We start from the raw sequence: 27,778 nt of genomic DNA, 5'->3' as shown, positions 1-27,778 counted from the left end.
CCCCCAAGGTACCACGGCAACAGGGGGTGATGGGAGTTGTAGTCCAGGAACAGGAAGCTGTCTTATACTGAGTCCGACCCCTGGTGCATCTAGCTCAGGATGCTCTACACTGACTGGCAGCAGCTCTCCAAGGTTGCAGGCAGGGGTCTCTCTCAGCCCTCCTCCAGCAGGTCTTCAGCCAGGCTTTCCAGGCGGGAGTCAGCCCGGTCTGGGGCAGCGAGCGAGGCGGGTAGACACAAGCACCTTCCTTACTGCATGACATTTCCTAGAGCTGCCTTTGGCCAAGAGGGCAGCAAGGTTTTTAATTTTTAATGTGTTTTTGTCTGTTACGCCGTTTATCCTTTTATGAATTGTAAATGTTTATATTTTGTATTATTATGTGTTTAGTTTTGCCTTGAGATTTTCTGTTAGGCAGTATATAGATTCAATCAGTCAATCAATAGGAAGCTCCGGGGATCCTGCACTCAGCACACGCGCACTCCCCGCCGTGGTATCGGTGGCTTCTGTTTGGTTGGTGGCATTTCTCTCCTGCCTTTTGCCAGATGGCCTTGAGGCAAATCATGCTGCAAAATGCCCCCCACCCAAAGCCTGACATCCCTAAAAGCCAATCAACGCCGCCCGAAGGAGAAGTAACAAATGGGAGCAGCAGAATCAGGCGACGGGGCCAGCCGTCAAAAGCCCCACGGAAGTCAGCAGGAGCAGCCATTCCGACGAGGATTTCTGCTCCCGTTTAGAAACTGCTCCAGGGGTGGGAGAAAAGGGCAGACGGCCCGTGACCTCCAGAAGGCAGGCTGGGAATAGGCTGAGGTTGCCCTGGGGGTGGCAGCGGAGGGCCTTTCTTGGCTGAGAGGGCCCCCCCCCATGCTGAGGCCAGGTGAGAGGCCACAGCCCCCTCCGGCAGCAGATGAGCGGGCTGGCAAAATGGCCCTTGCCGCTCTGGGGGGCCAAATCCAACCTTTGAACATAGGAACACATAGGAAGAGAGGAAGCTGCCATCTACGGAGTCAGACCCTTGGTCTCTCTAGCTCAGCATTGTCTACCCAGACTGGCAGCGGCTTCTCCAAGGTTGCAGGCAGGAGTCTCTCCCAGCCCTCTCTTGGAGATGCTGCTGCCAGGGAGGAGGGAACTGGGAACTTTCTGCTCTTCCCAGAGTGGCAGCTCCATCCCCTGCTGAGGGGGAAGATCTTCTTCCAGGGCTCACACTTCTAGTCCCCCATTCAAATGCAAACCAGGGTGGACCTTGCTGAGCTAAGGGGACCAGGCATGCTTGCTGCCACAAGACCAGCTCTCCTCTCAGACCTTTGCTGGGAGCTCTGCCTCTCCCCTCCCTTCTGGCAAAGCCGGCAAGAGGCACTGGCGGAGAAGGGGAGGCTGCTGGCCCTCTGCCCTCACCCCCCCCCATCGGGGTGCCACTTTCCAAGCTGGTGGGGGGAGGTTTTGAAAAGGGGCTGCCCCCCTCCCAGGGCTGTGGGGCAAGGCAGGGCTTGGCCCCATGCCCTCAGGCTGCCCCTGTCCCAACAGGCCAGCTGTGGGTCTTCCCACGGGCCCTGGTGGCTCTCCAGCGATGCTGGCCCCGTGCCGGAGCCCAGCAAGGGCGTTGCGTCATCTGGGCTCTGCGGGCAGCCCACCTCCGCTCCCCGGCTGGGGATGGGGGTGCCAGTTGGCTCTGCAAGCGCTGTCTGATCCCGCCCCTGCCCCCGGGAGGCCAGCAGGCGAGGGGCGAATGTGGAGGCCCCACAAGGAGGGAGAGGGCAGCAATGCACCAGAGTGGCTGCCCTGCCCTGCCCTGCCCTGCCGAAGAGGCTGCCACCTCCGGAGCCAGACCCTTGGCGCCCCTCGCCTGGCGTTGTCCGCACCAGGCTCCCCAGATGCGGCTGGACGGCAGCGTCCACCCCCCCGCCAAAGGCCACTGCAGCAGGGGATGATGGGAGTTGTAATCCTGCAGCATCTGGGGCCGGCCACGCTCCCATGGAGTCCGCCCTCCCAAGGCAACCCTGGCTGCTTCACCCTGCCTAGCAAAGAGGGGGGAGCCTTCGTGCTCTCGCTACTGCAGGAGCAGCTCTTTTTGTGTCAAGGAGGGGGGCTCTCCCCCCCTCCGCATGCGAGCTCCAGCCCCATCCGCCCAGATAGCTCCCTGCTTGCCTGGGGCAGCAGAAAGCTGGGCTTGGCAGGATTTGCCCCAGCAAGTGAGTTGGCCTCCGGGGCCCAGATCTTCCTGGGTTCCCGCACGGGGGCTGCTCCGTCCTCCTTGCCCCCCCCCCCCGCCGTGCATGTCCAGAGTGGAGCGTGACTCTCACAAGGCCGTGCCGGGGGGTGGGGGGTGGCCCTGCCCGTGGCATTCAGCCTCCCTCTCACAGAAGCAGCTGCTTTTTCCAGGCCCCCCCCCCCGCAATAAAGAGAGACTCCAGCAGTTGAGAGGGAGTTGGAATTCCACAGACAGACAAAGCCGCCATTCACGGGGCCCAGCGGCTGTGGCTGCCACCCCCTGCAGATTCCTCGGGGGTCAGCAAGGAGGGCAGCAGGCCGCTCCTTCCGGCCCTCCTCTCCTTCCCTCTCTCTTTCGGATGGCTTTGAAGGATGACGGCCGGCCGGCCCGGGTGCTTCCCCGTGCCGCTGCTGACAGGCCCTGCCAGGGCTCCGTGTCTCTGCACAGGTAGGGACTGCCGTCCGTGGAGGCCCGGAGCTCACAATAAAGCGCTCCCCATGTCTGGGTGGAGTGGGAGTCAGCCGGCTGGGTGGGGCTGGATCCAGCAACCGGTCCTCCTTGCATCAGCAAGCCGTTGGGGTTCCGGGCGGAGGCAGCCTGGCTTCCCCGGGAAGGATGGGGCACTCTGCAAGGCTGGCCCAGCACACCGTGGCCCTCCCGTGTGGCTCCTGGGGAGCTGCAACTGTCTCGTGCCGGGCTGCCGGCCGCTCGGTCTCCAGCCTCAGCCGGAGGTGGCTTCTGCCGGTGTGAGCTGCCATGCTGCAGAAATTCTCCAAGGGATGGTGGCACCTGCAGCGAGGCACCCAATCCTGCCTTGCCCCGCATTCCCTTTCCAAACCGACTCTTGCAAGCTTTGAAAGTGGCGCAGAGAGCAGCAGGGAGGGGGGGTTGCCGCCGCTTCCTCTCCTCTCCTGCTTGCAAGCAGGAGAGGCACTCCTTGCAAAGCTTGCAAGGATCTGTTGACTCCCCAAGGACTGCTCTGGCGGCCGCAGTAGGGGCCGTTTTGCCACCCAACTGCTGCCCCAGCAATCTGTCCCCTGAGGCCTCCGCCTCACCTTGCCCCAAGAAAGGGCCGCCCTGCTCTTCTCCTCTCTCCCCCGGCTTTGGGGTGGCCATGATGAGCCCTGTCCCCAGCTTGCCCGCACAAGGCTAACCTACTTGGGCAGAGGGAGAAGTGGCGCGTGAAGCGTGAGCAAAGACCCTAACCGGCTCCTTGCTCTGAAGGCGGCGGCAGCAGCAGCAAGGCGCAGCATCTGTGGCATGAATGATTTATGGTGCTCGTCATCTTCCAAAGTTTCCTAGTCCTCTCTGTGTTGCTTTTGATGTTGCAGCGGATCAGGGGACTGCAACATTAAAGGCTGCCTTGAGCTCGACACCCCTAGAGTGCCTGTGTGTGCCTCGCTGGGGAGACGGAGCTCCGTGACCGGCTGCGCTTCTGCCTCGTTTGCCGGGTGCTCCCTCGAAGTCGGAGGGGCACGTGGCAGTGGCGCCCCTTCCAAACTGGCTGGTGATTCCCAAGCGTGAGCTGGACATGGCCAGGCTCTGCATTTTTCACTTGCATTGCTGGGTGCAGCATTATGTATGCAGTTTGCCCCCAAACATTCTAAGCTTCAAATTCTTAAGCATTCCCAGTTATCGACAGCATCTGTAGTTGAGATTGAGAATGCACTTAAGATGTCAGACTGAGAGGTTTTGGGTTTGGGCAAGAAATCAGCGTTAGGAAGATGGGCTTGAGAATTCTCCATTTCTTCCGCTCCCAAAGCCACTCCTCTGGCTGTTCCCTGGACCGGACTAACGGATGTTTGTGCTGAGCAGTGGTCCTTGGCCTTCCTGGGAGGCTGCTGCCCTCAGGAGCCAGACGGGGCTTGCAGTTGTCCTCCCTCGAGCCCCTGGGTTTGGGAGTCGCTCATGGATGGCAGTCAAGGGGGCTTCGCTTTGGGACACTTGCAGCTAGTTGGTTAGAGAGGGAAATTGTGTCTTCTGGAACAAGGAATATCACACTGGGGTGTTTGCTGGTGAAAATGTCAGCATGTTCTTTGCAAGCAGAAGCTGAGTGTGTGTGTGAGTGTGAGAGAGCGAGAGCGCAAATGGACAAATGCAAATTAATGAACAAACATAAGAACTTTGTTCAGCATTGCATGCCCTGCTCATGGCCCCGGGTGAGGGGGACTGGAGACAGAGCCTTTTTGGGTGTGGCCCCTTGGCTTTGGAGTGGCCGCCCAGAGGAACTTCACCACGCTCCCTCTCTCAGGGTTCTCCAAAAGCCTTTTTAGAGAGACTTTTTAGTGTTTTTAGCTACAGTCTGTCTGCTGGGTTTTTAAATGTTTTATACTTTTTAACTGTACTCCAAAGCTTTCTTTCACTGTTCTTGGATGCTCTTGCTATCAGCTCTAGATACATTGTGATGTTTAATTTCCTGCTGCTGACATTTTAGCAATAGCTGGCTTATTTGTTTATTTTTCATTGCTGGTGTTTTTGTTTGCTGTGCGGAACCAGTTTGTTTATACCCTTCACTTTTGTATCACCCATAGAGCATGACCGATAAAACTGTTTCTCTATCTGCTTGGGAAGGAAAGCCTGCCTTTTGGTTCAGCTGGGAAATGCAGCAACATTTTATTTGTTTGTTTGTTTGATTGATTTATGTACCGCCCTTCGAAAAAATGGCTCAGGGCGGTTTACATCAAAATAAAACCAATTAAAACCAATTAACAATTAAAACCATTTAAACATTAAAATCATTTAAACCAACATAAAAAATTTAAAACCATAAATCTCATTCAAAGCCTGGGTGAATCAATGTGTCTTCAGTGCCTTTTAAAAAGTTGCCAGAGATGGGGAGTCTCTTATTTCAACAGGGAGCACATTCCAAAGTCCAGGGGCAGCAACGGAGAAGGCCCCGATCTCCCGAGTAGCTGCCACATGAGTTGGCAGCCACCGCAGGCGAACTTCTCTAGATGATCTCAACATGAGGTGGGGCTCATAATGAAGAAGACGTTCTCTTAAATACCTAGCAGGGCCCAAGCTGTTCAGGGCTTTATAGGTAATAACCAACACCTGGTATTTTGCCCAGAAACCTATCAGCAGCCAGTGTAGCTCTTTCAACACAGGAGTAACGTGGTCTCTCCTAGATGACCCGAGACCAACCTGGCCGCCGCATTCTGGACCAACTGTAGTTTCCTGGCCATGTACAAAGGCAGCCCCACACAGAGCGCATTGCAGGAACCTAGCCTAGAGGGGATCAGCAGATGTACCACCGTTTTGAGGTTGTGGCACATATGCTGAATGGGTCACACTGAATAGCAACCATCCCGAAATGCTAAAGACGTCTGATTTAGAAAACATGTTTGGGGGATTTTTAGGAAATGCATATTTTAGAGTTTGGTATTTAATAATCCTTTGGGAAATGGATGAAGAGTCATGCCACCAGACCTCATGGGAGTGACTCACTCCTTTGACTTATTTGCAGTTACTACCCAAGCCTTTTTCTGCTCTCTTAAAATAGAACAAATGTACCTGCTCTCCTTTTTTAAATGTCAGGGGATAAATTCAATTCTTTCTTTCTTTGCCTCTGCATCAGAGCCTATAGTTGTCAACTTTTTTCCCTGCCAAGGTCCTGTACCTTGTCAGACAGAAATTCACCAGGTGCCATTTTTTCTGCCATGGGGTTGCAGTGAAAAGGAAACTGACTTGCTTGGATTTTTTTTTTAAACTGCCATGCAACTGAATGTCATAAAGATGCCTTATATCAGATGCGAGACTGCTGGTCCATCTAGCTCAAGATGACAGCAACTTTCCTGAGCTTCAGGAGGGGTTTTCTTCTCAGCCTGGGACTTCCTGCAAGTGGAAGTGTGGCACTGAACTGCACTCAAGCAGGGGCAGGCGGGAGATGGCCCAAGATCTCCCAGTAGCCAATTCCCAGCTGGCCACCTGGCAACCCTGCTGCTTTCTTGGATTTTGGGGAAGGGTGATTAATGTGATTTGGAGGTTCTCAACTTTGGGCCCCCAGATGACGTTGGACTACAACTGCCATCACCCCCTGCCATAGTAATAGGGGATGGTGGGAGTTGTAGTCTAACAACATCTAGAAGCCCCAGGCCCAGATTCCTTGCTGTGTCTCATATGCAGGATATTTCTTCCCCCAAATGCTGGATTGCATGTTCAGGATCACTCAACACAGAGTATTTATGCCTCAAGAACCACCTTTTGGAATATTTCGCTTCACATTTTCAGCCTACCTGATCGTTAAGATCAAGTTTTGGTTTGGGAGTTGTTTTTATTTTAAACGGTTTTAATTATGTCCATGTTTTAATGGTGTTACTTTGTGAACTGTCCAGGGACCTTTTTGTATGGGGCGGTATATAAAAAGCCGAGGTTTCCTGGGAGCGGAGAGCATCAGGCTGGGGGGCCCTGGGGGTGGGGAGGGCCTGGTCTCCTCGCCCGTGATGAACTCTCCTCCCTTCCCTTGACGGTGCTGCCTCCTGTCCCCTCTGTTTCTGGCTAGGTGAAAGCATCCCCAGATGGCCCAGGGCGGCCAGCCTGCGTGAGCCAAGAGCCCCCTGACGGCGCCACTGGGCCCCAGATGCCGCTGGAAATGAATCTCTGCTGGAACGAGATCAAGAAGAAGTCGCACAGCCTTCGGTGAGCGGCCTGGACTTGCCCGCCTGGCCGCCCTCCCTTCTCCCGCCTGCCCTCTCTCCTGCTCGGCTTGCCCTCCTACCCCGCGCTCCTTTCCCCGGCAGTTGTGTGCTGCTGGCGCGTTTGTTCCACAACTTCACAAGAGCAAAAAGCAGCGTCGTTTCCATGTGGCGGCCTCCTCTTGCTTAGGGAGAGGGCTGGAGAGCCGGTCTTGTGGTAGGGAGCATGAATGGCCCGTTTTGCGGAGCAGGGTTGCTCTTGGTTTGCATTTGGATGGGCGACTACATGCGGCCAGATATTCCCCTCTGGGGAGGGGGCCGTAGCTCAGCGGGAGAACGTCCCCTTCCCATGTAGAAGGTCCCTGGCAGCGGCCTCTCTGGGCAGGGCTGGGAAGGACTCCGGCCTGAGGCCCGTCCGTGTGGGCCAGGGCTGTCCAACCTCAGCAGCCCTTTGGCAGATGTTGGGCTACAGCTCCCATCATCCCTGACTCTTGGCCCCATTGTCGCCGGAGATGATGGGAGGCGGAAGTTGTGCCACCCTGATGGAGGCCACCCTGAGCTCGCTGGACCAGTGGTCTGACTCCGTCCCCGCCTTGCCTCCTCCTTTCCCCAGGGCCCGTCTGGAAGCCTTCTCAGACCACAGTGGCAAGCTGCAGATTCCCTTGCAGGAGATCATCGACTGGCTCAGTCAGAAGGATGAAGAGCTCTCAGCACAGCTGCCGCTCCGCGGGGATGTCCAGCTGGTGCAGCAGGAAAAGGAGAGGCATGCGGTATGTCCCGTCTTAAGAGCCTGCCCCTTCATTAAGGTCGCCTTCCAAAGGCTTGCCCCATGGACCTCCACTTTCGAAAGCTAGCTGGGTGGGGAGTGAGACAGAGCCTTCTTCGTGGTGGCCCCATGACTGCAGAATGCTGTCCTCAGGAATACTTGAGTGTCATGGTGACTCTGTCAGCTGTTAATTTGCCTCTGATCCTATGAAATGACAGAATGGACAGAGCTTGGGTAACGTCTCGACTCCCCTGCTCTGTTGTGGTAGCTTATTTTGTGCGGTGGAGTGTGTTGTTGAAGGCTTTGCCTTGTGCCGGTTGTGTCTCCCCACCACAGGCATTCATGGAGGAAGTGAAATCTCGGGGCCCATACATTTACTCTGTCCTGGAGTCAGCTCAAGCCTTCCTCACACAGCACCCGTTTGAAGAAGTGGAGGATTCGAACCCCGACAGCAAAGGTTTGCAGTTCTGCCCAGCCTTCCTTATTTTTATTTCGCCCTTCCTCCAAGGAGCTCAGGGTGGTGTACAGGCTCCCCTTCACCCATGTTTTACCCTCACAACAACCTTGTGAGGTAGGCTGATCCGAAAGTGGGTCATCCAGAAAGCTGCTTATCTGAGTGGGGATTAGAACCTGGGTCTCGCCATTTGCAACAGCCTCTGTTCTATTCCTGGCCTGTCAGGGCTATGAGAATCTGCTGGAGCAACGGATAGCCTGTGGGCGCTCTGAGCAGCCTCGTCACCTTGGAGAGATCCCATAATCCCTCTGTGTCCTGCGCTCCCCATGGGCGTATTAGGGGATAATACACCCATGCTCGCCGAAGGGATATTGCAGGGGTCAGCCTCCTTAATAGAGCGTGCCTTGAAAATTACAGCCAGGCAAATCCACAGACAATCTCTATCGACGTTTTTGAATCGAAGCGATTGTCCAACTCTGTGCGATGGACTCCCCGAATCCAGATTCTCTGTAAGCTTATCAGGGGTTTCTCACTGAGAAGGTCAGTCACTGCCTCCCCCTTTTGATCTTCCTCTGTAGTACCCCAGCCAGAGGGGAACTGTTGTGTAGCTGATAGATTAAAGTCCGGGATTCATTCCAGTTCGGATTCATCCATATTTTTTAACCCACCAGTTCAGTTCCAGTTCGGACCCTTGAATCAGTTTGGATCCATTTTATGCGGAATAAGATGAAACTCTTTTGCTTGCAATGTCAGAAGCTCCCAATGTTGGGTCCCCAGAGGTTGTTGGACTACAACTCCCATTACCTCTTGGCCGTTGTGTCAGGAGGTGATGGGCGTTGTAGTCTAGCAACCTCTGGGGGCTCAAGTTTGGGGATAACTGTTTTAGGGTGCACCCCCAGCAGACTCAGCCCGGGCTTAGGAACAGAGGAAGCTGCCATAGACTGAGTCAGACCCTTGGTCCATCTAGCTCAGTACTGTGTACACAGATTTGGCAGCAGCTCCTCCAGGGTTGCAGGCAGGAATCTCTCTTAGCCTGATCTTGGAGATGCTGCCAGGGAGGAGGGAACTTGGCACCTTCTGCTCTTCCCAGAATGGCTCCATCCCCTAAGTGGGGGAATCTCTTCCAGGGCTGCTCGCACTTCTAGCCTCCCTTTCATATGCAGCCAGGGTGGGCCCTGCTTAGCTAAGGGGACAAGTCATGCTTGCTCCCACCAGAGCAGCTCTCCTCTCCTACGTACTTCGCATGTGCCTGCCCCAAACACGCCCTAGAATGCTTTGCCGAAGGCGCCTTCCCTCCTCTCCTCGCCCGCCTTCTCCCGATCGACCTGTGACTGCCAGTGTTTGCCCTCGACACCCGAGGTCCTCCTCACCCTTCTCCTTGCTCCGTCTATAGATGTCTCCCCAAGACACCGGATCCAGAACATCAGCCGTTTTGTGTGGAAACAGGCCACGGTGGCCAGCGAACTCTGGGAGAAGCTCACTGCCCGCTGTGTCGATCAGCACCGCCACATTGAGCGGACCCTGGAGCAGCTGCTGGAGATCAAGGGAGCCATGGAGGAGCTCAGCACCACCCTCAGCCAAGCGGAAAGTGTGCGGGAGACATGGGACCCCATTGGAGACCTCTTCATCGACTCCCTGCCAGAGCACATCCAGGTCACCAAGGTAGCGTTTCTCGGTGGGCTTAACCACGTGGGGAGGTGGAACTGCTTGGAAGTCTGAATTCCCAGCCTCCACTCGTCTAATAAATTGCATTGGCAGCTGCCTTCTGCTGAGTCCATTGGTCCATCTGCTACACGGACTGGCAGCCTCTCTCCAGGGTTTCAGACAAGGGTGATTTCCCAGCCCTGTGTGGCGGTGCTGCCAGGGATTGAGTTTGGGACCTTCTGCATGCCAGGCAGGCTCTGCCACTGAGCAAGATGGTCCTTCCTCCAAGGACAGGCATGGCCACGTATCGCCCTGTTCACACGTTGTGTTCAACACATGTGAATCTGTGTACAGTGTGTGCTGGACGGATCTGTACCAGACATACTGCCTGCACACTTTATGTTCAGTACATGTAAGATAGCACACTCCTTCTGTGCATCCTGCATTTGAGGGGATCTGTATCCGGGCTCACTTTTAAAACGAATGCATGTACAGCCATTCACATATCATGTACATGTGTACAGACACCCCTGTGCACACACAGCATGTGTGAATAGGGTTTACAATTCAGAAAGTCATTGTTGCTATGCCTAAATTTAAATTTTTTAGAATAAAGCCACCTCTACCCACAGCCTCACAATTTAAAAGGTTAGTAAATGCCTTCATTGGGGTCAGCCAGTGTTCACCATGCAGTCTGCAAGCATTTGAGTTACACAACACTCTTCCCCAGGCTGGATGCTCAAGCAACAATTTTTAAAGAGAGCTGTTTCAGATCCCTTGTTTAGAGCTTGTTTCATACTTAAAGTAAAGTGTAAAGTGTGCCGTTGAGTCGGTGTCAACTCCTGGCGACCACAGAACTCCCTGGTTGTCTTTGGTAGAATACAGGAAGGGTTGACCATGGCCACCTACCAGCAGAGAGTTCTCCTGCAGACTTAATTAGGTGCCTTGCATTAAGATCTTGGGTTACACAGAAATAAAGAAAAGGAGCATTTCTATAGAGTATGAGCAAAATGGAGATTAATTTTGGAAAATGCAGTCATTATACAATGTCAGTTAAAATGGGAGCCATTTTATTAATTATTTGTTTTTCTATACAGTATATAGCACTTGGAGAACTTTTACTGAAAAGCAGTATGTATATACTGTAAATATTTGTAGCTGTAATAGTACCTAGTGGTTGAAGAACTAGACGTTGATGCCTGTTCAAAAAAGTCCCTTTGTTTGGTGGTAAAAAGTAATAATTGCACATTTTAAACTGTCTTCTCCCATGAGTTCCAATACAAAAGGCTCGTTTCATATGAAGTATTGCTTGCACTCAGTACTGACCAGATGCTGTGGTCCCAGGGCCAGGGGCATGGATGACTGACTCCCGCCCCCGCTTCTCTCTTTCTGCCTCCATCCTGTTTCTCTCCCTTTGCGGTGGGATGGGATTCTAGTTGTTTAAAGAGGAGCTCTCCCCCATGAAAGACGGAGTCAAGCTCCTGAATGACCTCGCTCACCAGCTTGCTATCTCAGATGTGCACCTCTCCATGGAGAATTCCCGGGCCCTGGAGCAAATCAACACACGCTGGAAGCAGCTGCAGGTGAGGAAAGGCAGTGGGGCACCTGGGGAGCAGCGTGTAAAGGGGGGGGCAGTGTGTGAACTCAGGAGTTGGAATGCCCTGCCTCAGAACTGGCAACCAGGGCAGGGCCGCTGGGGTTTCAGCACCCTGGAGAGCTCCTCTTGGAAGCCAGAGGTAGCATGAGGAACTCTTCAGTATTGCCCAACGTAGAGGATGCCTCAACCCCATTAAGTCCTCCTGTCTGTTGCCAGCACCCTTGGGCAGGCGTGCGGAGTGGGAGGTGCTTGGTGTGGGAGGGGCTGTTCATTGCGGGGGAGGGGCTCCATCTGAGGGTCAGTGAGTGCTGGTTCCAGACTCTCTCACTTGGCAGTGGTGTGGGGCTGGGCTCACAGCTGGCTGCAACACCCCCTTTGGCCCCTGCTCAGGGTCCAACTCCCTGCTACTGCTCATAGGAAGCTGCCATATACTGAGTCAGACCATTGGTCTGTCTAGCTCAGTATTGTCTTCACAGACTGGCAGCGGCTTCTCCAGGGTTGCAGGCAGGAGTCTCTCTCAGCCCTCTCTTGGAGATGCTCCCAGGGAGGGAACTTGGAACCTTCTGCTCTTCCCAGAGCAGTGGCTCTATCCCCTGAGGGGAAGAACTTACAGTGCTCACACTTCTAGTCTCCATTCATATGCAACCAGGGTGGACCCTGCTTAGCTCAGGGGACAAGTCATGCTGGCTACCACCAGACCAGCTGTGCCAGATTATTTGAACATAATATAAGAACATAAGAAGAGGCCCAAGGCTGGATCAGGCTCAAAACCCATCTAGTCCAGCATCTTGTCCCACCCAGTGGCCCAGCAGATGCCACTAGGAAGCCCACAGGCAAGAGCTGAGGGCCTGCCCCCTCTCCTGCCGTTGCTCCCCTGCAACTGGGATTGGGAGGCCTCCTGCCTCTGCGCCTGGAGGCAGCCTCTAGCCATCCAGACTAGTAGCCACTGAGAAACTCGTTCTCCATGAACTGGTCAAAGCCCCTTTTAAAGCCATCCATATCCCTATGGAAGCCTTTGGCGGCTTCTGTTTCACGGCCTCCTCTCCTCTCCTCTCCTCATTCACACTGTGAGGCTTTCCAGACGTCTTGCACAGCTCTAGAGACATCCCCCTAGACCTCGGGTGAGGGACCCAGCCCTGCAGCAGCTGTCTCAAGCGCACTCCCCCGCCCAGCTTGGACTGATGTTTCCCATCTCCATGTAGGTCTCTGTTAATGACCGGCTGAAGCATCTCCAGGACGCCCACCGGGACTTTGGTCCAGGGTCGCAGCACTTCCTCTCCAGTACGTGAGCCCCGTTTCCATCCGGACAGGTGGCCCCTTGGGTGCCACAGGGCAGCTTCCTTATTGGCCCCCTTCCCCTGGTGTGTTCCAGGCCTGGTCTCGAAGGAGGTGGCAGCGGCGGCAGAGTGGACTGGACCATTGCAGGCAGGAGGTGCCACGGTTCTTGAGTGCTCCTCTACACAGGAAAGAAGCCAGATGTGCACATCACGGAGAGAGGCTCTAGCCTAGCTCTTGCCCTGCGGGGGTGTTTTCTATATAGGGGAGCATTCAAAAATAGGTTTCCTCCACCTGCACTTTGCGGGAGTACGGTCCAGGTGTCCGCTTTATTCCCACTTCATTGTGTGCTGTGTGCAGAACATTCCCCCCAGACAGAGAGCGAGAATTGGGCTCTTGGATGAAGGAGGGGGCAGAGAAGGCCTTGCCCCCTTAGCGATCCTTTTTTGGAAAGCCATGGAGTGGGGGGCAAGGGTTGGGGGGGCCCTCGGGGAGTTGGTCGTGTGAGTTTTGTTAAGGCCCCATCATTCGCGCTCGGAGCCATTCAGAACTTTCTGCCATCTTCTTTCTCTCTTTTTCTTCCAGCCTCGGTGCAGGTCCCCTGGGAACGAGCCATCTCTCCCAATAAAGTCCCGTATTACATCAAGTGAGTGTCCACCTGCACCCAGAGGAGCGGCCTGTCTGTCCTGCCCCTTGTGGCTGAGAGCAGGCCTGAGTTTTCTCTTCCACATCGCACCCCACACTGTTCCATCTAGTCAAACATGCAAGTCCTCACTGGGATGCTGTTTGTGTCCAGGGTCACCAGGGACCTGGCAAGGCATGTGAGAGTGCGTGAGAGAGACTCTTATATTGTTTTACATCCGGGATTCCCAACTTTGGGCCCCAGATGTTGGTGGCCTTTGGCCGTTGTGGCTGGAAATCATGGGAGTTGTAGTCCAAAAACATTTGGAGACTCATGGGAACTCCTGTCTTAATCCACAGCGGATTTTGAACCCCTTGTGATTTGCTCTGTGTGTTCTCCTCTGTCCTTGCCATCTGCATATTATGGGATGCATCGTTTTCCCCTGGACATACCCTCCCTGGGCATTGAATATCACAAGATACACATAGCTGTGCACATGTGTACGCGGGAATGAAAATCTATCTCTTTGTACGTATCCTATGCGGGGCTACCTGTGGCTTAATCTCCCCCTTCTCTGGTTTTCTTTTCAGCCACCAGGCACAAACAACATGCTGGGACCATCCCAAGATGACAGAGTTATACCAAACATTGGGTAAGAGGAGTTTGGCTGTTCCCTAGAGAGCCAACGGCACAACTGACATTGTGGCATGGAGCCTCCCGATAAAGAGGGAGAAGCGGGATGTGCTGGGGTCTTGGATGTCAAGAGAAGAGAGACAAACAAACATACAGAGACACATACAAGGCATTCACACACACACACACACACACACTGCCTGCTGAAGTTATATCCACACATCGGCTCTCTTCAGAGAGGTGTCACTTTCCGAGACCTTTCTCCCCTGGCAGCAGATAAGGCCCGAGAAACCTCTGAACTCCCAAAATGAAGCAGCCCTCCAGCCACTGAAGGTGCGACTCTGCTTTATGCCAAGTCAGATCACTGGTTTATCTCTAGGTCCAGTTTGTCTGCACCAACTCTTAGCAACTCTCCAAACTTTGAGGCAGGATCATAGCTCAGTGGGAGAGCACATCCATTGCGTGCAGAAGTTCCCAGGTTCAGTCTCCAGGTAAAAGGATCGGACAGCGAGTGTGATAAGAAAGACCTCTGAGTGAGAGCCTGGGAAGCTTCAGCCGGTCGGGATAGACAGAACTGGAACCGATGGGCCTATGATCGTTGATGGTGGCCCCAGGGGCGTAGCTAGGGGAGAGGGGGCCCATGTTCACCCCTCTCTCCAGTGGCCCCTTGGAGTGAGGGAGATAATGAAGAAGATAGGGAGGGGTGGAGCTGGGGGCCCCTCAGGAGCTCAGGGGCCCAGGTTCTTTGAACCCATCTGCTCAATTCTAGCTATACCCCTGGATAGCCCACTATCCTCTTCTCAGCTAACCAAGGATCCCTGCCAAACCAGGGATCTGGGAGAGAGACCGCTCCCAGGGAAAAGGGGTCAGGACTTTGGAGAGCTCCGAGCAGGACTGCAGAAGAGCTGGGTTCAGCAGCACAAGAGAGATGTTGCTCCAGTGGCTGTTTGAAGCTGACTGCCAATTTTTGAGGTGTTCAGGCCTGCTGAATATTGTCTTTGCTTTCCAGCCAGTGCTAATCCAGTCAGACTAAGCAAACAGATCATTAGTCGTGGTGCTTAAACATTAGCCAAGACATTTTATTGACAGAAGCCCCTCCCCACAGCAAATTTTCCCAACTAAAGGAGTATTTAATTTCAGGCCAGAGTGAGTAGTAGACAAGAAGGCCATCAAGGGAGAGGTTTGAGGTGGTTGGCGGGGACGGGGAGGGGCTTGCTGTACAAATAAATGCCTTATAAATGCTGAAGGTTTTGCCAGAGTTCAGCAATCTTTGCCAGGTTGGCAAAGATTGACTGGCTGCCTGAGATTATGGGGCAGACACCAAAGGAGACTGGCTGACTTTTCAGAAATTGTGATCAGTTATTTTCGGAGAGTGTGAGTGTGCGTGCCACACATGAAAAGCCCATGGTTTCATTTCTCTCTCTCTCTCTCTCTCTCTCTCTCTCTCTCTTTTTCTTCAGCTGACCTGAACGACATCAAATTTTCGGCTTATCGTACAGCCATGAAGTTACGGCGGCTGCAGAAAGCTCTGCGATGTAAGCTGCAGATTCCTTCCTCCTCTTCTTCCTCCCGTGTGGTCCAGTTGTCTTTTGTCTTCTTTGCCTGGAATGATTAGGGCCATCCTAGTAACAGGACCATTAAGGTAGAGGTTCTAAAACTTGGGTCCCCAGCAAAGTTCCCTGTAACAAGGATTCCAGATGTGGTTGACCTCAACAGCTCCAAGCACCCCCAGCTGTAAGGGCCTTTTGGCTGGGGATTATGGGAGTTGTAGTCAACAGCATTTGGGAATCCCTCTTGTGGGGAACATTGCCCCCCCCCCCCGATGATCCCCAGCCACAGTGACTGGAGGGATGTGCCCCATCCTGAGCTCCTTGAAAGAAGAGCAAGATATAAATGCAATCTGTAAATAAAATGTGAAACCCTTTGTACACTCAAAAGGTGCTCTCCAGGTGTAAAGTGTCATTATTGTAGTCCCTGCTGGCTCAGCCCAGAGAGAACCAGGAGCACGCCTTCTAGCGGCAGGGCAGTTGGGATGCCCTTTCTCTCCCAAGAGCCACCTCCCTTCTTCTGTCTGACCTGCCGCAACCCCTCCTTTGCATCTGGCCAACGCAGTGGACCTGGTGAGCCTGCCAACGGCCCTGGAAGTCTTCAACGAGCAGGAGCTGCAGTCCGGCGACCACGTGATGGATGTGGTGGAGGTGATCCATTGCCTGACCGTCCTCTACGAGCAGCTGGAGGAGGAGAGAGGCATCCTCGTCAACGTCCCGCTCTGCGTCGACATGACCCTGAATTGGCTGCTCAATGTGTTTGACAGGTACCCGTGCCAGGAAGGAGAGAGCCTTGAGAGCCCCGGCCCAGCACCACCGGCACGCTGTTCCTTGCAGTGGCTCACCAGAGGCAGGCTTGCCTCCAGGCACGGAGGCTCTGCAGTCTGCGCTTTCCACAGCCGTTGGGACTCTTTTGAAGGTGTTTTTTCACCTCTCCACTGAGAGTCCCTGAGCTGGTCTGGTTGGCATTGATCCATCCTATTGATTTATTTCTCTCTCTCTGGAAACCGCTTTGGAAACTTTTGTTGAAAAGTGGTATATCAATATTTGTTGTTGTCTGATGTGGCAACGTAAGGAAAAGCCCCACTCCTCCTCTGGGCACAGGTGGCCCCTGGAGTGAAGCCGCATCTGCTGCTGGGTGTCCCCCTTCAGAATTAACCCTTGCAAGCGTTGGCAGTGGTGAAGAGGGCAGGGAGGAGAGGAACTTGCTAGCATTCTCCTCTCCTCTCTCCCTGTGAGAGGAGGCACTCCTGGCAAAGCCCAGACCAGTCCCAAAGAGCTCCTCCAGCAGTGGGCATCTTGCCACCCTGCTGGCCTGCCAAGGATCTGCCGCCTGAGGCTGCTGCTTCACCTCGCCTTGCCTCATAGAAGAGCCGCCTCTGCTTCCAGGGTGGGCCTGCACAGCTGCTGCTGACCCACCAGACCAAACACAGCTCAGCCCAGTATAGAGTCTTGAAGGATACCTGACAACCGTCTTACTTTTGCAGGCCTGGGCAAGCAGAACAAGCTTGTTGATGGCAGTGGGGCTGCATTCGCCTTACCTCACCAGTTGTGCAGGCTTGATCTAGAGTTGAGTTGGATTCTCTGGGCAGTTTCCACAGCAAACCCCTGCAGAGCTTTCCCGGCTAGGCCCAGGCAGGCGTGCTTGCAGACTGACTGGGAAAGGGAGTCAGTATTTCACCCTGGACCTCCTTGTCTTCCAGCGGACGCAGTGGGAAGATGCGGGTGCTTTCCTTCAAAACGGGCATCGCCTGTCTCTGTGGCACGGAGGTGAAGGAAAAATTCCAGTGTGAGTCACCCTGGGGGAAGGGGGTGGTGAGAACTGCTTGGATGATAAGTTGGGAGTGGGAGGCTGCCAGATTTAGCAAGGATGATGAAGGGGAAGCGAGAGAGAAGCTGCAGCTGTATGTCAGCTTATCGGCCAGCATCGTCCATCCTCTCCAAATCTCAAAAGTGGAAGCAGGTGCCGTGAGGTGCATTTTCTAACATTCCTGGCTGAGATCCTGTCTAACATTGCGCATGTGCAGTGAACACAATTGTGCTAGTGAAGATCACGTCACTGCATGAAATCACAGGGATTTTTGGACTTGCGCTCTTGAACGATTGCACTTCTTTGCTATTGTGTAAAAACGTCCCTGTAAAACATATGAGGCGTCCCTCAGTTTGCACATCTTGCTGCTCAAGTGGTGCGACGCTAGTCTGGCATGCTCCAGCCTTAATGCAAGTAGCTAGTGCAAGATCCTTGTGCGAGTGCAGGAGGAGTTGTGTTGTTGGGCCCTGTCCTCGCAGCAAGGATCACTGCCTGAGCTCTGCTCAGAACGTCCCTTGAACCTGCATTCATTTCCTCCTCAGTACCCTGTTCCACTCTGGCTGCTGAAGCCAAGTGGATTAATAACTGACAATAATGGTTCCTTTTATTTTTTTAAAAAAAAGTTTTAATGTTTAATCTTATAATGGAACTTCTTCGACTCTTTAGTGAATAGCTGTAACTCAAGCAAATTCAACAACATTTATGACCTGTAGACAGTAACAAAAGAAGAGGTGAAAGGGAAGCAAGTGCACACCCAAATAATAATTAATAATAATTAATAATAATCTCACTCCAAGGCAAAAAAAAGGGGCCAGTGATTTACCGGGGCAAGTACTAAGAGATTGGAACTGTGTCTGCTTAGAGTTGAAATACATTTGCTGTGAGCCCCATTGCACCCCAAATCTCTGGATTGCACCCCTGCTGTCAGGAAGTCTGTAGCTAGAGTCCAGAATGATGCTTTCCCTTCTTCACAGCTTTCCTTTTTCCACTGACACCTGGGGCTCTTCCAGATGGTGGCTTATTCCAACTTGAGCACAAATTCCAATGAGAGATTCAGCGAGCACTCCACATGACGTTCAGTATATTGCATAAGTTCTTAGTGCCACCCGGCTGACAGTCCATGAAAAAAAACATGTCTTTTCATTACTGCTTTTATTGTCATTTGAAAAAGACGGCTTTTTCACAGATTGTCAGCAAAGGTGTCACTAAGAACTCACGCGATGCACAGAACATTATGTGGTGTGCTCGCTAAATCTCCCATCAGAATTTGTGCTCAAGCTGGAATAAGTCACCGCCTGTAAAAGACCTTGTCCGGATAGCCTTGAGGAAGACTACTGTTAGAGAAAGGTAGATGCTCCATCTTGCCCTCCTTTTTTGCTGCCATCTCTTCCCTCGTGTCCTTCAGACCTCTTCAGCCAGGTGGCGAATGCCGGTGGACTGTGTGACCAGCGGCATCTGGGAATCCTGCTCCACGAGGCCATCCAGGTGCCGCGGCAGCTGGGAGAGGTGGCCGCCTTCGGCGGGAGCAACGTGGAGCCCAGCGTCCGCAGCTGCTTCCGCTTTGTAAGTGATGGTGGCGGTGCTTCCCCCTACACTGAGCCCATCCCCAAAGGATCTGTTGGGGAGGAGACTGGTGGGAGGCACCAAGCTGGGAATGTGAGGTAGAAAACGTTGTTGTTGTGTGAGTGTCCTCCCCACTGCCTTATGGCAGGAGCTCAGGAGCTGTAGCTTCATCCTGTGCTGCTACAATCATGTTTAAAGGCTTGTAACGTTTGTCACATGGGGCCAATTTGCACAGGCCCTTCCCAACCAAGATGGCAAGGACCCCGGCCATGTGCAATCGAGCAGAATGTCGTGATTTCAAGTCACTGAATGTGTTACTTCAATTCACATGAACGGAACTAACTCTCCAGCCAGGGAAGTCCATTGGATGAGTGGCTGTTTCAAGGGAGGGGCCGACGTGGGAGGCCCCCAGCCCCTGCCTCAATCCCCACCCCTCTTCCTCTCTAGGGCAACGGGAAGCCGGCCGTTGAGGCTGCCCAGTTCTTGGAGTGGGCCAACCTGGAGCCCCAGTCGATGGTGTGGCTGGCAGTTCTGCACCGGGTGACCCTGGCCGAGCAGGTGAAGCACCAGACCAAGTGCTCCGTCTGCCGGCAGTGCCCCATCAAAGGCTTCAGGTAGGGACAGCGAGGGGTGGGGCCAAGGCAGTGCTGCTCAAGGGGTGCACACGCGTGTGTGACTAGGAGAAACGCCGCGGTTCTGCTCTGGACAGAGTCTGGCATGGCTGGCTCCCTGTGTGGCTTGAGCAGGTGCCCCCAAAGGCCATGGGACAGACCCACACATTTTGGCCAGCAGCACTGCCTCGGGGGACGCATGCTCAGAGTGATTTATGGCAACATCTGCCCCCCCCAGGAGATGGGAAAGAGGTGATGGCATGATGACGATTGCAGCTGTCTCTGTGCTATATCCCCCCCACTTTATCCCTGCCCCCCCTTTGGGTTAAATTGCAGTCATTTTTGCACAGAGGGGGGAAGGGTTACTCTCAGGGTTAAGAGAACAATGGACGGATTCTTGTTCTGTGTCTCCGTGGAGTAATCTTTGGAGGACCTCCGGGCCCATTTCCGTTCCTCTGACAACTTCCTGGTAGTTTTTGTCTGCTAGACACTTTTGAGGGCTTTTCAAAAGCGGCCCCTGCAGAGCGGCCTGCCGTCCAAGCCTGAGGACGCGCCGAGAGGTGACAGCCCTGCAACGCCATCCCCGCTTTCCCATCCCGAGGGGCGCAGACCTTGGCAGGGCTCCCAAGGAGCATCCGCCCACCCCAGCCGGCTCTGGGCCCTTCAGACGCTCCACCCCTCACCTGCATCCTGCAGGGGTCCAGATGGTCGCACAGCCGAGCCCCGATGGCTGGCCCTTTTGTCGTTCCAGATACCGAAGCCTGAAGCAGTTCAATGTCGACATCTGCCAGACCTGTTTTTTGACGGGAAGAGCCAGCAAAGGCAACAAATTGCATTACCCCATTATGGAGTACTACACCCCGGTAAGACGTGGGGCCTGGGGCGGAGGATGCTGCCTGATCCTGAGTCAGGCCAGTGGTCCATCTGGCTGAGCATTGTCCGCACTGGCTGGCAGTGGCTCTCCAAGGCAGTGGCTCTCCAAGAGTCCCTCCCAGCCCTGCCGGGAGATGCTGCTGCCGCTGCCGCTGGGGAGTGAAGCTCGGACCTTCTGCATGCAAGCCGAGGCTCTGCCACTGAGCACCTCCGGGGAATAGCTTGCAGCAGAGCAGAGAGGGCTCACCCGCAGCCGCCCAGCCTCTCCTCGGGCTTGAGCTGCGTTCAGAGACTCACTTGAGAAAGGGCTGCAGGAAGACTGGCGTTTTGTAGGGTCCCTAGAGGTTGTTGGACTACAACTCCCATCATCCCCAGCCACAGTAACCAGGGGGATGATGGGATTTACAGCCCAACAATATCTGGGGATCCAGGTTTGTTGGACCCCTGGCTCACTGAAAGCATCCTGAGCTGCTTCAGGAGGAAAACTCTGAATCCATTGCCTTGTCTGAAAGAAGAGTGGGGTGTGCAAGTTGTGATGATGACGGTTTTTTGCAATCACCACCAAGGCTGTCCTGTTTAAAAGGCATCAGACAAACGCATAGAGGCGAATGTCTATCACAAATAACGAAATAGAGCCCCCATGTTCAGAAGCAGTATACCTCTGAATATGAAGATGCGGGGGATGAAGTGGGGGAGCATGTTGGGGAGGGCTGTCGTCCTCCCGCCTGGCCGGGGGGCTTCCTGGAAGCATCTGATTTGCAGCTGTTGGAAATGGGATGTCGGTCTGATCCAGGCGGCCTCTTCGGATGCAGCCCCTGCTCCTGGGGTGGCCGTAGCTGCTGTTGTCCAGCTGCAGCTCCCCCCTCCCCCAGCCCCAGGCAACTGGCCGCGCGTGCCCAAGGATCCTGCCCCTGCCTGAGTCTCGGCTCCGTCTCTGCAGACCACCTCGAGTGAGAACATGCGGGACTTTGCCACCACCCTGAAGAACAAATTCCGGACCAAGCAGTATTTCAGCAAGCACCCCCAGAGGGGCTACCTGCCCGTCCAGTCTGTGCTGGAGGCAGACTTCATTGAGACGTGAGTGCACATGCCCCCCCCTGCCCCCCGCCCCCCCCCATGGCAAGCGGCCCCTTTTTTGAGAGGGAGTCGTGGCTGGCCCTGCTGGAGGGTGACGCGCAACTCCGGTCTTGGGAGGCCGCGGGTGGTGTTTTGTGGGGGGCCCCCAGAGTCCGTTGATGGAGGGACTTTCCTCTCCTCTCTCCTTTCATCTTTAAGAGAGCCATGAGCCGAGCTGTGGACTTATGCAGCTGCCTTCTGCTGAGTCAGACCGTTGGGCTATCTAAGTCAGTCTTGCCTTCACGGACTGGCAGCCGCTCTCCCAGGTTTCAGGCAGGAGTCCTTTCCCAGCTCTGTCTTGGGGGGTGGATGCATCGGCCAGGGGTGGGTTGCCCCCAGCCGAAGCTTCACTGTGCAGGAGGTAGCCGCCACCCCCACCCCTGGCATCGCTCCAGCCCCTCTACTAGGCAGCTGCTGAGAACTGGAGAGCGGGACCCTCCCTGACTTCTCGGGCTCTCTTCTCTTCCAGGCCAGCCTCCTCTCCCATCTTGCCTCACGCTGACACCCACTCGCGGATCGAGCACTTCGCCAGCAGGTACAGTTCCGCGGCCCAGAGAGAAGGGCCCGGCAAGGACACGTTGGGGGGCACAGAGAGGCGGCACCTGCAGTTAGATGAAGCGGCCTCCTGCCGAGTCAGACCCCTGGCCCATCTGGCTCAGGATTGTCTACACTGACTGGCAGCAGCTTCTCCAAGGCTGCGGGCAGCAATCTCTCTCGGCCCTGTCTTGGAGATGCTGCCGCCAGGGAAGTGATGAACCGGGGACCTTCTGCTTGCAAACAGATGTGCTCTTGCACTGGGCCCATTGTGGCGGTGGAGGAGGAGGAGAGTTCTAGTCCAACAACATCTGGGGGCCCAAGTTTGAGGATGCCTGGGCTAGAGGGACCCTTGGCCCAACCAACAAGGCAATGCTGTTAATCTGGGGAAGCTGTTGCGCGTTCAGTTAGCGTTCATACAACACGTAATCACCCTGTGGAATTCTCTGCCACAAGATGTGGTGACAGCCAACGACCTGGATGGCTTTCAGGAGGGTTTGGATCACTTCATGGAGGAGAGGGCTATCAAGGGCTACTAGTCGGAGGGCTGTGGGCCAACTCCAGCCTCCAAGGCAGGATGCCACTGAGTACCAGTTGCAGGGGAGCAGCAGCGGGAGAGGGGGCCTGCCCCTTTCAGCTCCTGCCTGTAGGCTTCCAGAGGCAGCATCTGGTGGGCCACTATCCTCGCCAGGACAGGAGCCCAGCCTCCTTTTGCTGTGGCCGTCCTTCTGCTCTCTTCTCCCTGCCCTCCACATGCTCCTGCTCCCCCTGTGACTTCCCTTCTCTTCCGCTTCCCACAGACTTGCAGAAATGGAAAGCCAAAATTCCTCCTTCTACAACGACAGCCTCTCTCCGGACGACAGCCTGTGAGTGTCTCTTGACGGATTCCTTGCCTTTCTATCCCGCCCTCCCTCCAAAGGGCTCAGAGTGGTGGTGCCCATGGTTCCTTTTGTCCTCACAACAGCCCTGCGAGGTGGGTTAGGCTGGGAGCAAGGCGGCTGGCCCAAGGTAACCCAGGGAGCTTGCTTCATGGCCGAGCCACTCCTCAAGTCCTTCTTGCAAATCCTGTCTGCCTTCCGTAGATGGACTGAGGGGAAGAAGAAGATACTGAGGCCTTCGCCTAGCCCCTAAGGAGAAGCCCCCCTAAGCTGGGAGATTTAGGCCAGGATCTCTCTTGGCTGTATAGATGAGCTCTGGTATTCCCTCTGCTCCGATGTGGCTGCGCATGTGCCGTATCTTCAGGGAACCTGGAGGCAGGGACTGAAATGCTAGAAGAGGTCGTAGGAACACGGGAAGCTGCCTTATACCAAATCAGACCCTTGGAGTTAGGGTTAGGAAGCTGCCTCATACTGAGTCCGACCCTTGGCCCATCGAGCTCAGCGTTGCCTGCACAGACCAGCAGCGGCTCTCCAAGGCTCTCCCAGCCCTGACCTGGAGATCCTGCCAGGGGTTGAGCCTGGGAATGTCTGCCTGCAGAGCAGATGCCCTGCCCCTGAGCTGCGGCCCTGTCCCATGCAGCAGAACCAGGTGGCGGGGGAGAGGCAGAGGAGGGGGGGGCCCCCGATGGTGAGGTGGTGCCGCGTGTATCGAAGCTGGAGTCTCCCAGCAGCTCCTGCTGCCTCCACCTCACCACGGCTCTGTCTGCAGCAGGGATGAGGACCAGTACCTTTTGCGCCACTCCAGCCCCATCACGGACCGAGAACCTGTCTGCAGCCAACAGGTCCAAGACAACCCCGATACGGACGATAAAGGGGAACTGGAGAGGATCCTGGTCCACCTGGAGGACGAAAACAGGTCAGGGGGGGTGATGATGGTGATGATGGTGATGGGTCCTCTTCCAGAGTGGAAGCTCGAAGGAAGAGGCGCCTCTCCTTTGGGATCCTCCGGTGCAAAATGGGCAAAGCTTCCTCCTCCTGCTGCTGCTGTCCGTCGCCTTTCATGCCTCCCTCCTCACTTTAGGCCACGGACCAGGCCCACAAATTTTGGCCATTGGTACCATCTTGTGGATGGATGCTCATAGTGGTGGTTTTTTAACATCTACCTCTGTAGAGATAGAAAGAGGCAATGAAAAACTGAGCACCAGTTGCGGGGAGCCACAGCAGCAGGAAAGAGAGGCTGGCCTGCACATCCCTCTTGCCTGTGGGCTCCCCAGAGGCAGCATCTGGTGGGCCACTGTGTGAAACAGGAGGCTGGACCTGATGGGCCTCCTTGGGCCTGATCCAGCAGGGCTGTGCTTAGGTTCTTAGTAGCATTTTTGCACTTTCAGCTTTCTGTCACCCCCTCTTTATCTCTACCCCCAAACCATTAGGGGGAAATTGCAGTCATTTTTGCACAGAGGAAAGGGTTAGGGTAACAATGAAGAAATGGTTGTCCTCTCTCCTTGGAGTAATCTTTGGAGGATATTCCTGCCCATTTTTGCTTCCGTTCCTCAGACTAGATCGATAAAATTGCAGAGTAGTTTTTGTGTCTGAAAATCCCCTTGTCCATCTGACTGCTGCAGGCCCTGGTTTTCAGGACAATCAGCGCATGAGTGTGCCCGGAGAGGCGGAGGTCTTGCTCAGCTCTCCCCTCTCTCCCACCTCTAGGGGTGCCGACCTTGTCAAGAACCACAAGGAGCACCCGTCCCCCTCCCCCCCCAGACAGTTCCAAGCCACCCATCTGGCTCATGGACAAACAGTTACGAATTGCACATGAAGACCAGACCTCAAAGTACAAACCCGTCGGAATGGGCGTCTCCCATCCCATAGCGCACAGCATTGATGCTGGCCGAGTTTCCCCTTCACCCCCGGCTTGGTTTCTTCTTCTTCTGCAGGGTTCTCCAGGGAGAGCTGAAGCGGCTAAAATGGCAGCACGACGAGGCAGCCGCGTCGGCGGAAGGCACTCCGGATTCATCGCAGGACCCCCACAATGAGGAACTGCTGGCCGAGGCCCGGATCCTTCGGCAGCACAAGAGCCGCCTGGAAACACGGATGCAGATCTTGGAGGACCACAACAAGCAGCTGGAATCTCAGCTGCAGCGTCTAAGAGAGCTGCTCCTGCAGGTCTGGCTGAGGCTTGTCCCAGGGCTGGTTTTCACCGGCTTCGAACGCGTTGGTTTGAATCAGCGTCGCCTTCGCTGCTTGGCGAATGAGTCGCTGGAGTGAATCTTCTTGGCTTGTCCCCAAATCTCAGCCCATTTCATCCTCACCCAAAGATTCAGTGAATTGCTTTGTTGGGGGAATCACACTGCAGGGAACATGGCAGGGAAGTGTCCACTTGCCTAGACATCACCACGCCAAAAAGAGACTGGAAATTGTCATCTGGGAGTGGGGAATGGAAGGAGCCCGGAAGTTCAGCTCTCCTCTGCTGCAGGAGAAAAGATGGCAGATAGTAGCAGGGCTGAGAGAAAATGTCAGACCCATCTGGAATCCATGCCCCACCCCAAGATTTTCAAAACGTTGAATCCCAACATCGAAACGACGGTTTGCAGATTTCATCCTTACAGACACATTTCGTTTATGTTAAATGTGCTTTGGGATGAAAGAGGTTGGGAAACGCTGCTGTAGAGCAGTCGCTCCTGAGTAAGTCCGAATGTCATCCAATGTCTCTCTCCTCTTCCCAGCCACCAGCAGACTGCAAAGGAGATGCATCCACAGCCTCATCTCCGGCTTCCTCCCCCCACCCGTCAGAGGAAAGTCAACCTGGGGGGAAAGATCCCAGCACTCCAAACACAGAAACGGCAGGTGAGGCTTGGCGGCATCAGATCTTCTGCCTGGACGGCCACCCTGTGAGCAGCTGGGCTTCTTCTGGAGTTTCCCGTTCTTGTTTCTGCTGAAGAGACTTGCCCTGTGCCAGATTTGTCTTCTGCCTCCCTATGGCACTGGACAGTTTCAGCAACTGGCTGTGTTTCCTCCTTGAGAGTTCAATCTGATGCTTCTGGGAGATGTGGCAGATGACCACTGAGTCCCACATTAGTCCTGCCACAGACGAAGAAATCTGGCGTTGGATGCAGCGTAGAGAGTTGCAGACGTTGGGTTCTCTCTGTTTTTCGCCTGCTCTCTCTCTCCTCTCTCCTCCTTCTCAGCATCATTCCAAAGCCTGCATTTCCCACCCCCGAATAACTAGGGATGTGCGAACCGGCTCAACCTCGAGCCAGTTTTACATCGGCTGGCTTGAGGGTTCAACATCAAACTGGCTTCGAGCCAGACCGGCCACAGTTCGACTCGAGGTCGAGTCGAGCCGAACCTTCCTGGCTGGTTCAGGGGCACTAACTTTTGTTTTTACATTAACAACTCACCGCCTCTGGGGGGGGGGCGCCTCCATGGCCACTGGGGGGTCCCCAGCGGTTCTTCTTCCCCCCCAGGCTCCCCGTGGTCTTGAAACAGCCATGTTCGGGTGGTTGTTGGCCCTTTCTGGGCCTCTGTGTAGTGGCGGCGGCCATGTTTGAAGCCACTGCACTTATGCAATGGACACCTGCATGACCTGAGGGGAGGCCAACGCAATGGACACCTGCGAGACTGGGAGGAGGCCAGTGGGTGGGGGGAGAATGCCGGGGGCTCCTTGCTCACAGCTGCGCCCCCCTGGAGACAGTGAGTCGTTCCAAATATAGATATTTGGGCCAAGCCGGGGGGTGTTTGGAGGTGTGCAAAACTGAACATGCCCAGTTCTATTCGAGTCTGGTTCAGACTAGAAGCAAACTCAGCAAACCAGTTTTGTGCACACCCCTGCTAAGAACGTTGACTTCTCTTTCGGCGTAGACCTTTGATTCCTCCAAAATAGAAGATCAGTAAACTCACCTCTCCAGAGGAGAGCTTGTCCACAGACCTGTCAGCTCTTTTAGCTTGAAGCAGTTGGCGTTAGTGCAGAAATACCTTCTCGGAGATCCCTTTTCTTTTCTGCCTGCAGAGAAACAGGGAGCTTTGGCTAGGACTTAATTTCTAAAAGGAAGGCTTCTGGGACTCTGGACTCCCCTGGAGGAGTCACATCCTTTTCTAGCAGGAAGGCTTGCCTCCTGCTGCCAGATGTGCAGGCAGGGCTGCTTGAGGTTATGGCCTGGAAAGGGATAGGCCTTTTGAACATGCTCAGAGGTACTCTCTTCCTCACGATGACAGCACCTGTTCAAGAACAGAAGTTTGGCCTGCCGTGGGGTTCGGCCAGGGCTTGGCCTGCAGGACTCCTCAGCCCCTCTTCCTCCCTCCCCATGGAGGCTCCCTCTGCGAGCTTCGCCTTCGGGGCCTGCCTTGCAGCATCCGAGTCACACAACCTGGGCGTGTTCTTGCTCCTCCTCATTTTCCTTTCTTCCAGATGAGGCAGAAGTGAGCACTCAGGACGTCAGTCTGTGTCTGGAGGATATCATGGAGAAGCTGCGCAACGCTTTCCCCAACTCTGGAGGTACAGTGCATGAAATCCTCTGAAGTGTTCAGGTGACCCTTTTCGTCCCTGAGGCAGGCCCACAGACTTCGACCTTCGGTTCCATCTGGGGGGGGGCGAATGCTCATAGCGACCTTTGGCAACATCGACCCACCTGGAAACGGAAAGCAGGTGACGGCATGGTGGCACTCCAGCTTTCTGTGTGTGCCCACCCCTTCTTCATCCCTACCCCCAAATGATTTGGGTCAAACTGTCATTGTTTTTGCAGAGAGGAAAGGGTCAGGGTCAGGGTGAGGTTAGAGTAGCAATGAACCAATTGTCCTCTCTCCATAGAGTAATCTTTGGAGGACCTGCCTGACGATTTTGATTTTCATTCCTCTGACAACAGTGATAACATTTTAGAGTAGTGTTTGTGTTCTTAAAACATTTAAATGCACCATTGCAAATGTGGCTGCAGCAGGCCTGACAGTCAGGACTATCAAAGCATGAGAACACACGGAGAGGTGAAAGTCTCCCAAGGCGCTCTCCTCCTCTTTTCCACCTC

The 27,778-nt window shown here is 54.6% G+C and overlaps 1 protein-coding gene across 8 annotated transcripts in view; it reads left to right on the top strand.

Annotated features, from left to right (window-relative positions):
- Window positions 1–27,778, top strand: part of DRP2 (dystrophin related protein 2) — a 42,212-nt gene that overhangs the window by 6,675 nt on the left and 7,759 nt on the right. For 5 of the 8 annotated variants that reach the window (XM_053273884.1, XM_053273880.1, XM_053273882.1 and 2 more), the window contains exons 3-23: window positions 6,708–6,844; window positions 7,454–7,610; window positions 7,943–8,063; window positions 9,454–9,722; window positions 11,141–11,287; window positions 12,504–12,582; window positions 13,162–13,222; window positions 13,789–13,850; window positions 15,292–15,366; window positions 15,944–16,145; window positions 17,082–17,167; window positions 18,594–18,751; window positions 19,199–19,365; window positions 20,114–20,225; window positions 21,176–21,312; window positions 21,821–21,886; window positions 22,686–22,751; window positions 23,533–23,679; window positions 24,698–24,926; window positions 25,487–25,607; window positions 27,169–27,255. In XM_053273884.1, coding sequence (XP_053129859.1) covers window positions 6,708–6,844; window positions 7,454–7,610; window positions 7,943–8,063; window positions 9,454–9,722; window positions 11,141–11,287; window positions 12,504–12,582; window positions 13,162–13,222; window positions 13,789–13,850; window positions 15,292–15,366; window positions 15,944–16,145; window positions 17,082–17,167; window positions 18,594–18,751; window positions 19,199–19,365; window positions 20,114–20,225; window positions 21,176–21,312; window positions 21,821–21,886; window positions 22,686–22,751; window positions 23,533–23,679; window positions 24,698–24,926; window positions 25,487–25,607; window positions 27,169–27,255 — 2,686 coding nt within the window. The remainder of the gene's footprint in view (window positions 1–6,707; window positions 6,845–7,453; window positions 7,611–7,942; window positions 8,064–9,453; window positions 9,723–11,140; window positions 11,288–12,503; window positions 12,583–13,161; window positions 13,223–13,788; window positions 13,851–15,291; window positions 15,367–15,943; window positions 16,146–17,081; window positions 17,168–18,593; window positions 18,752–19,198; window positions 19,366–20,113; window positions 20,226–21,175; window positions 21,313–21,820; window positions 21,887–22,685; window positions 22,752–23,532; window positions 23,680–24,697; window positions 24,927–25,486; window positions 25,608–27,168; window positions 27,256–27,778) is intronic. The other 3 variants (XM_053273881.1, XM_053273887.1, XM_053273883.1) reach the window with 2 other exon arrangements.

This window comes from Hemicordylus capensis, chromosome 11 (genome assembly GCF_027244095.1).
Source record: "Hemicordylus capensis ecotype Gifberg chromosome 11, rHemCap1.1.pri, whole genome shotgun sequence".
Lineage (NCBI taxonomy): Eukaryota > Metazoa > Chordata > Lepidosauria > Squamata > Cordylidae > Hemicordylus > Hemicordylus capensis.
Note: the sequence above shows the minus strand (reverse complement) of the source record. Positions and strands in the feature narration are given on the sequence as shown.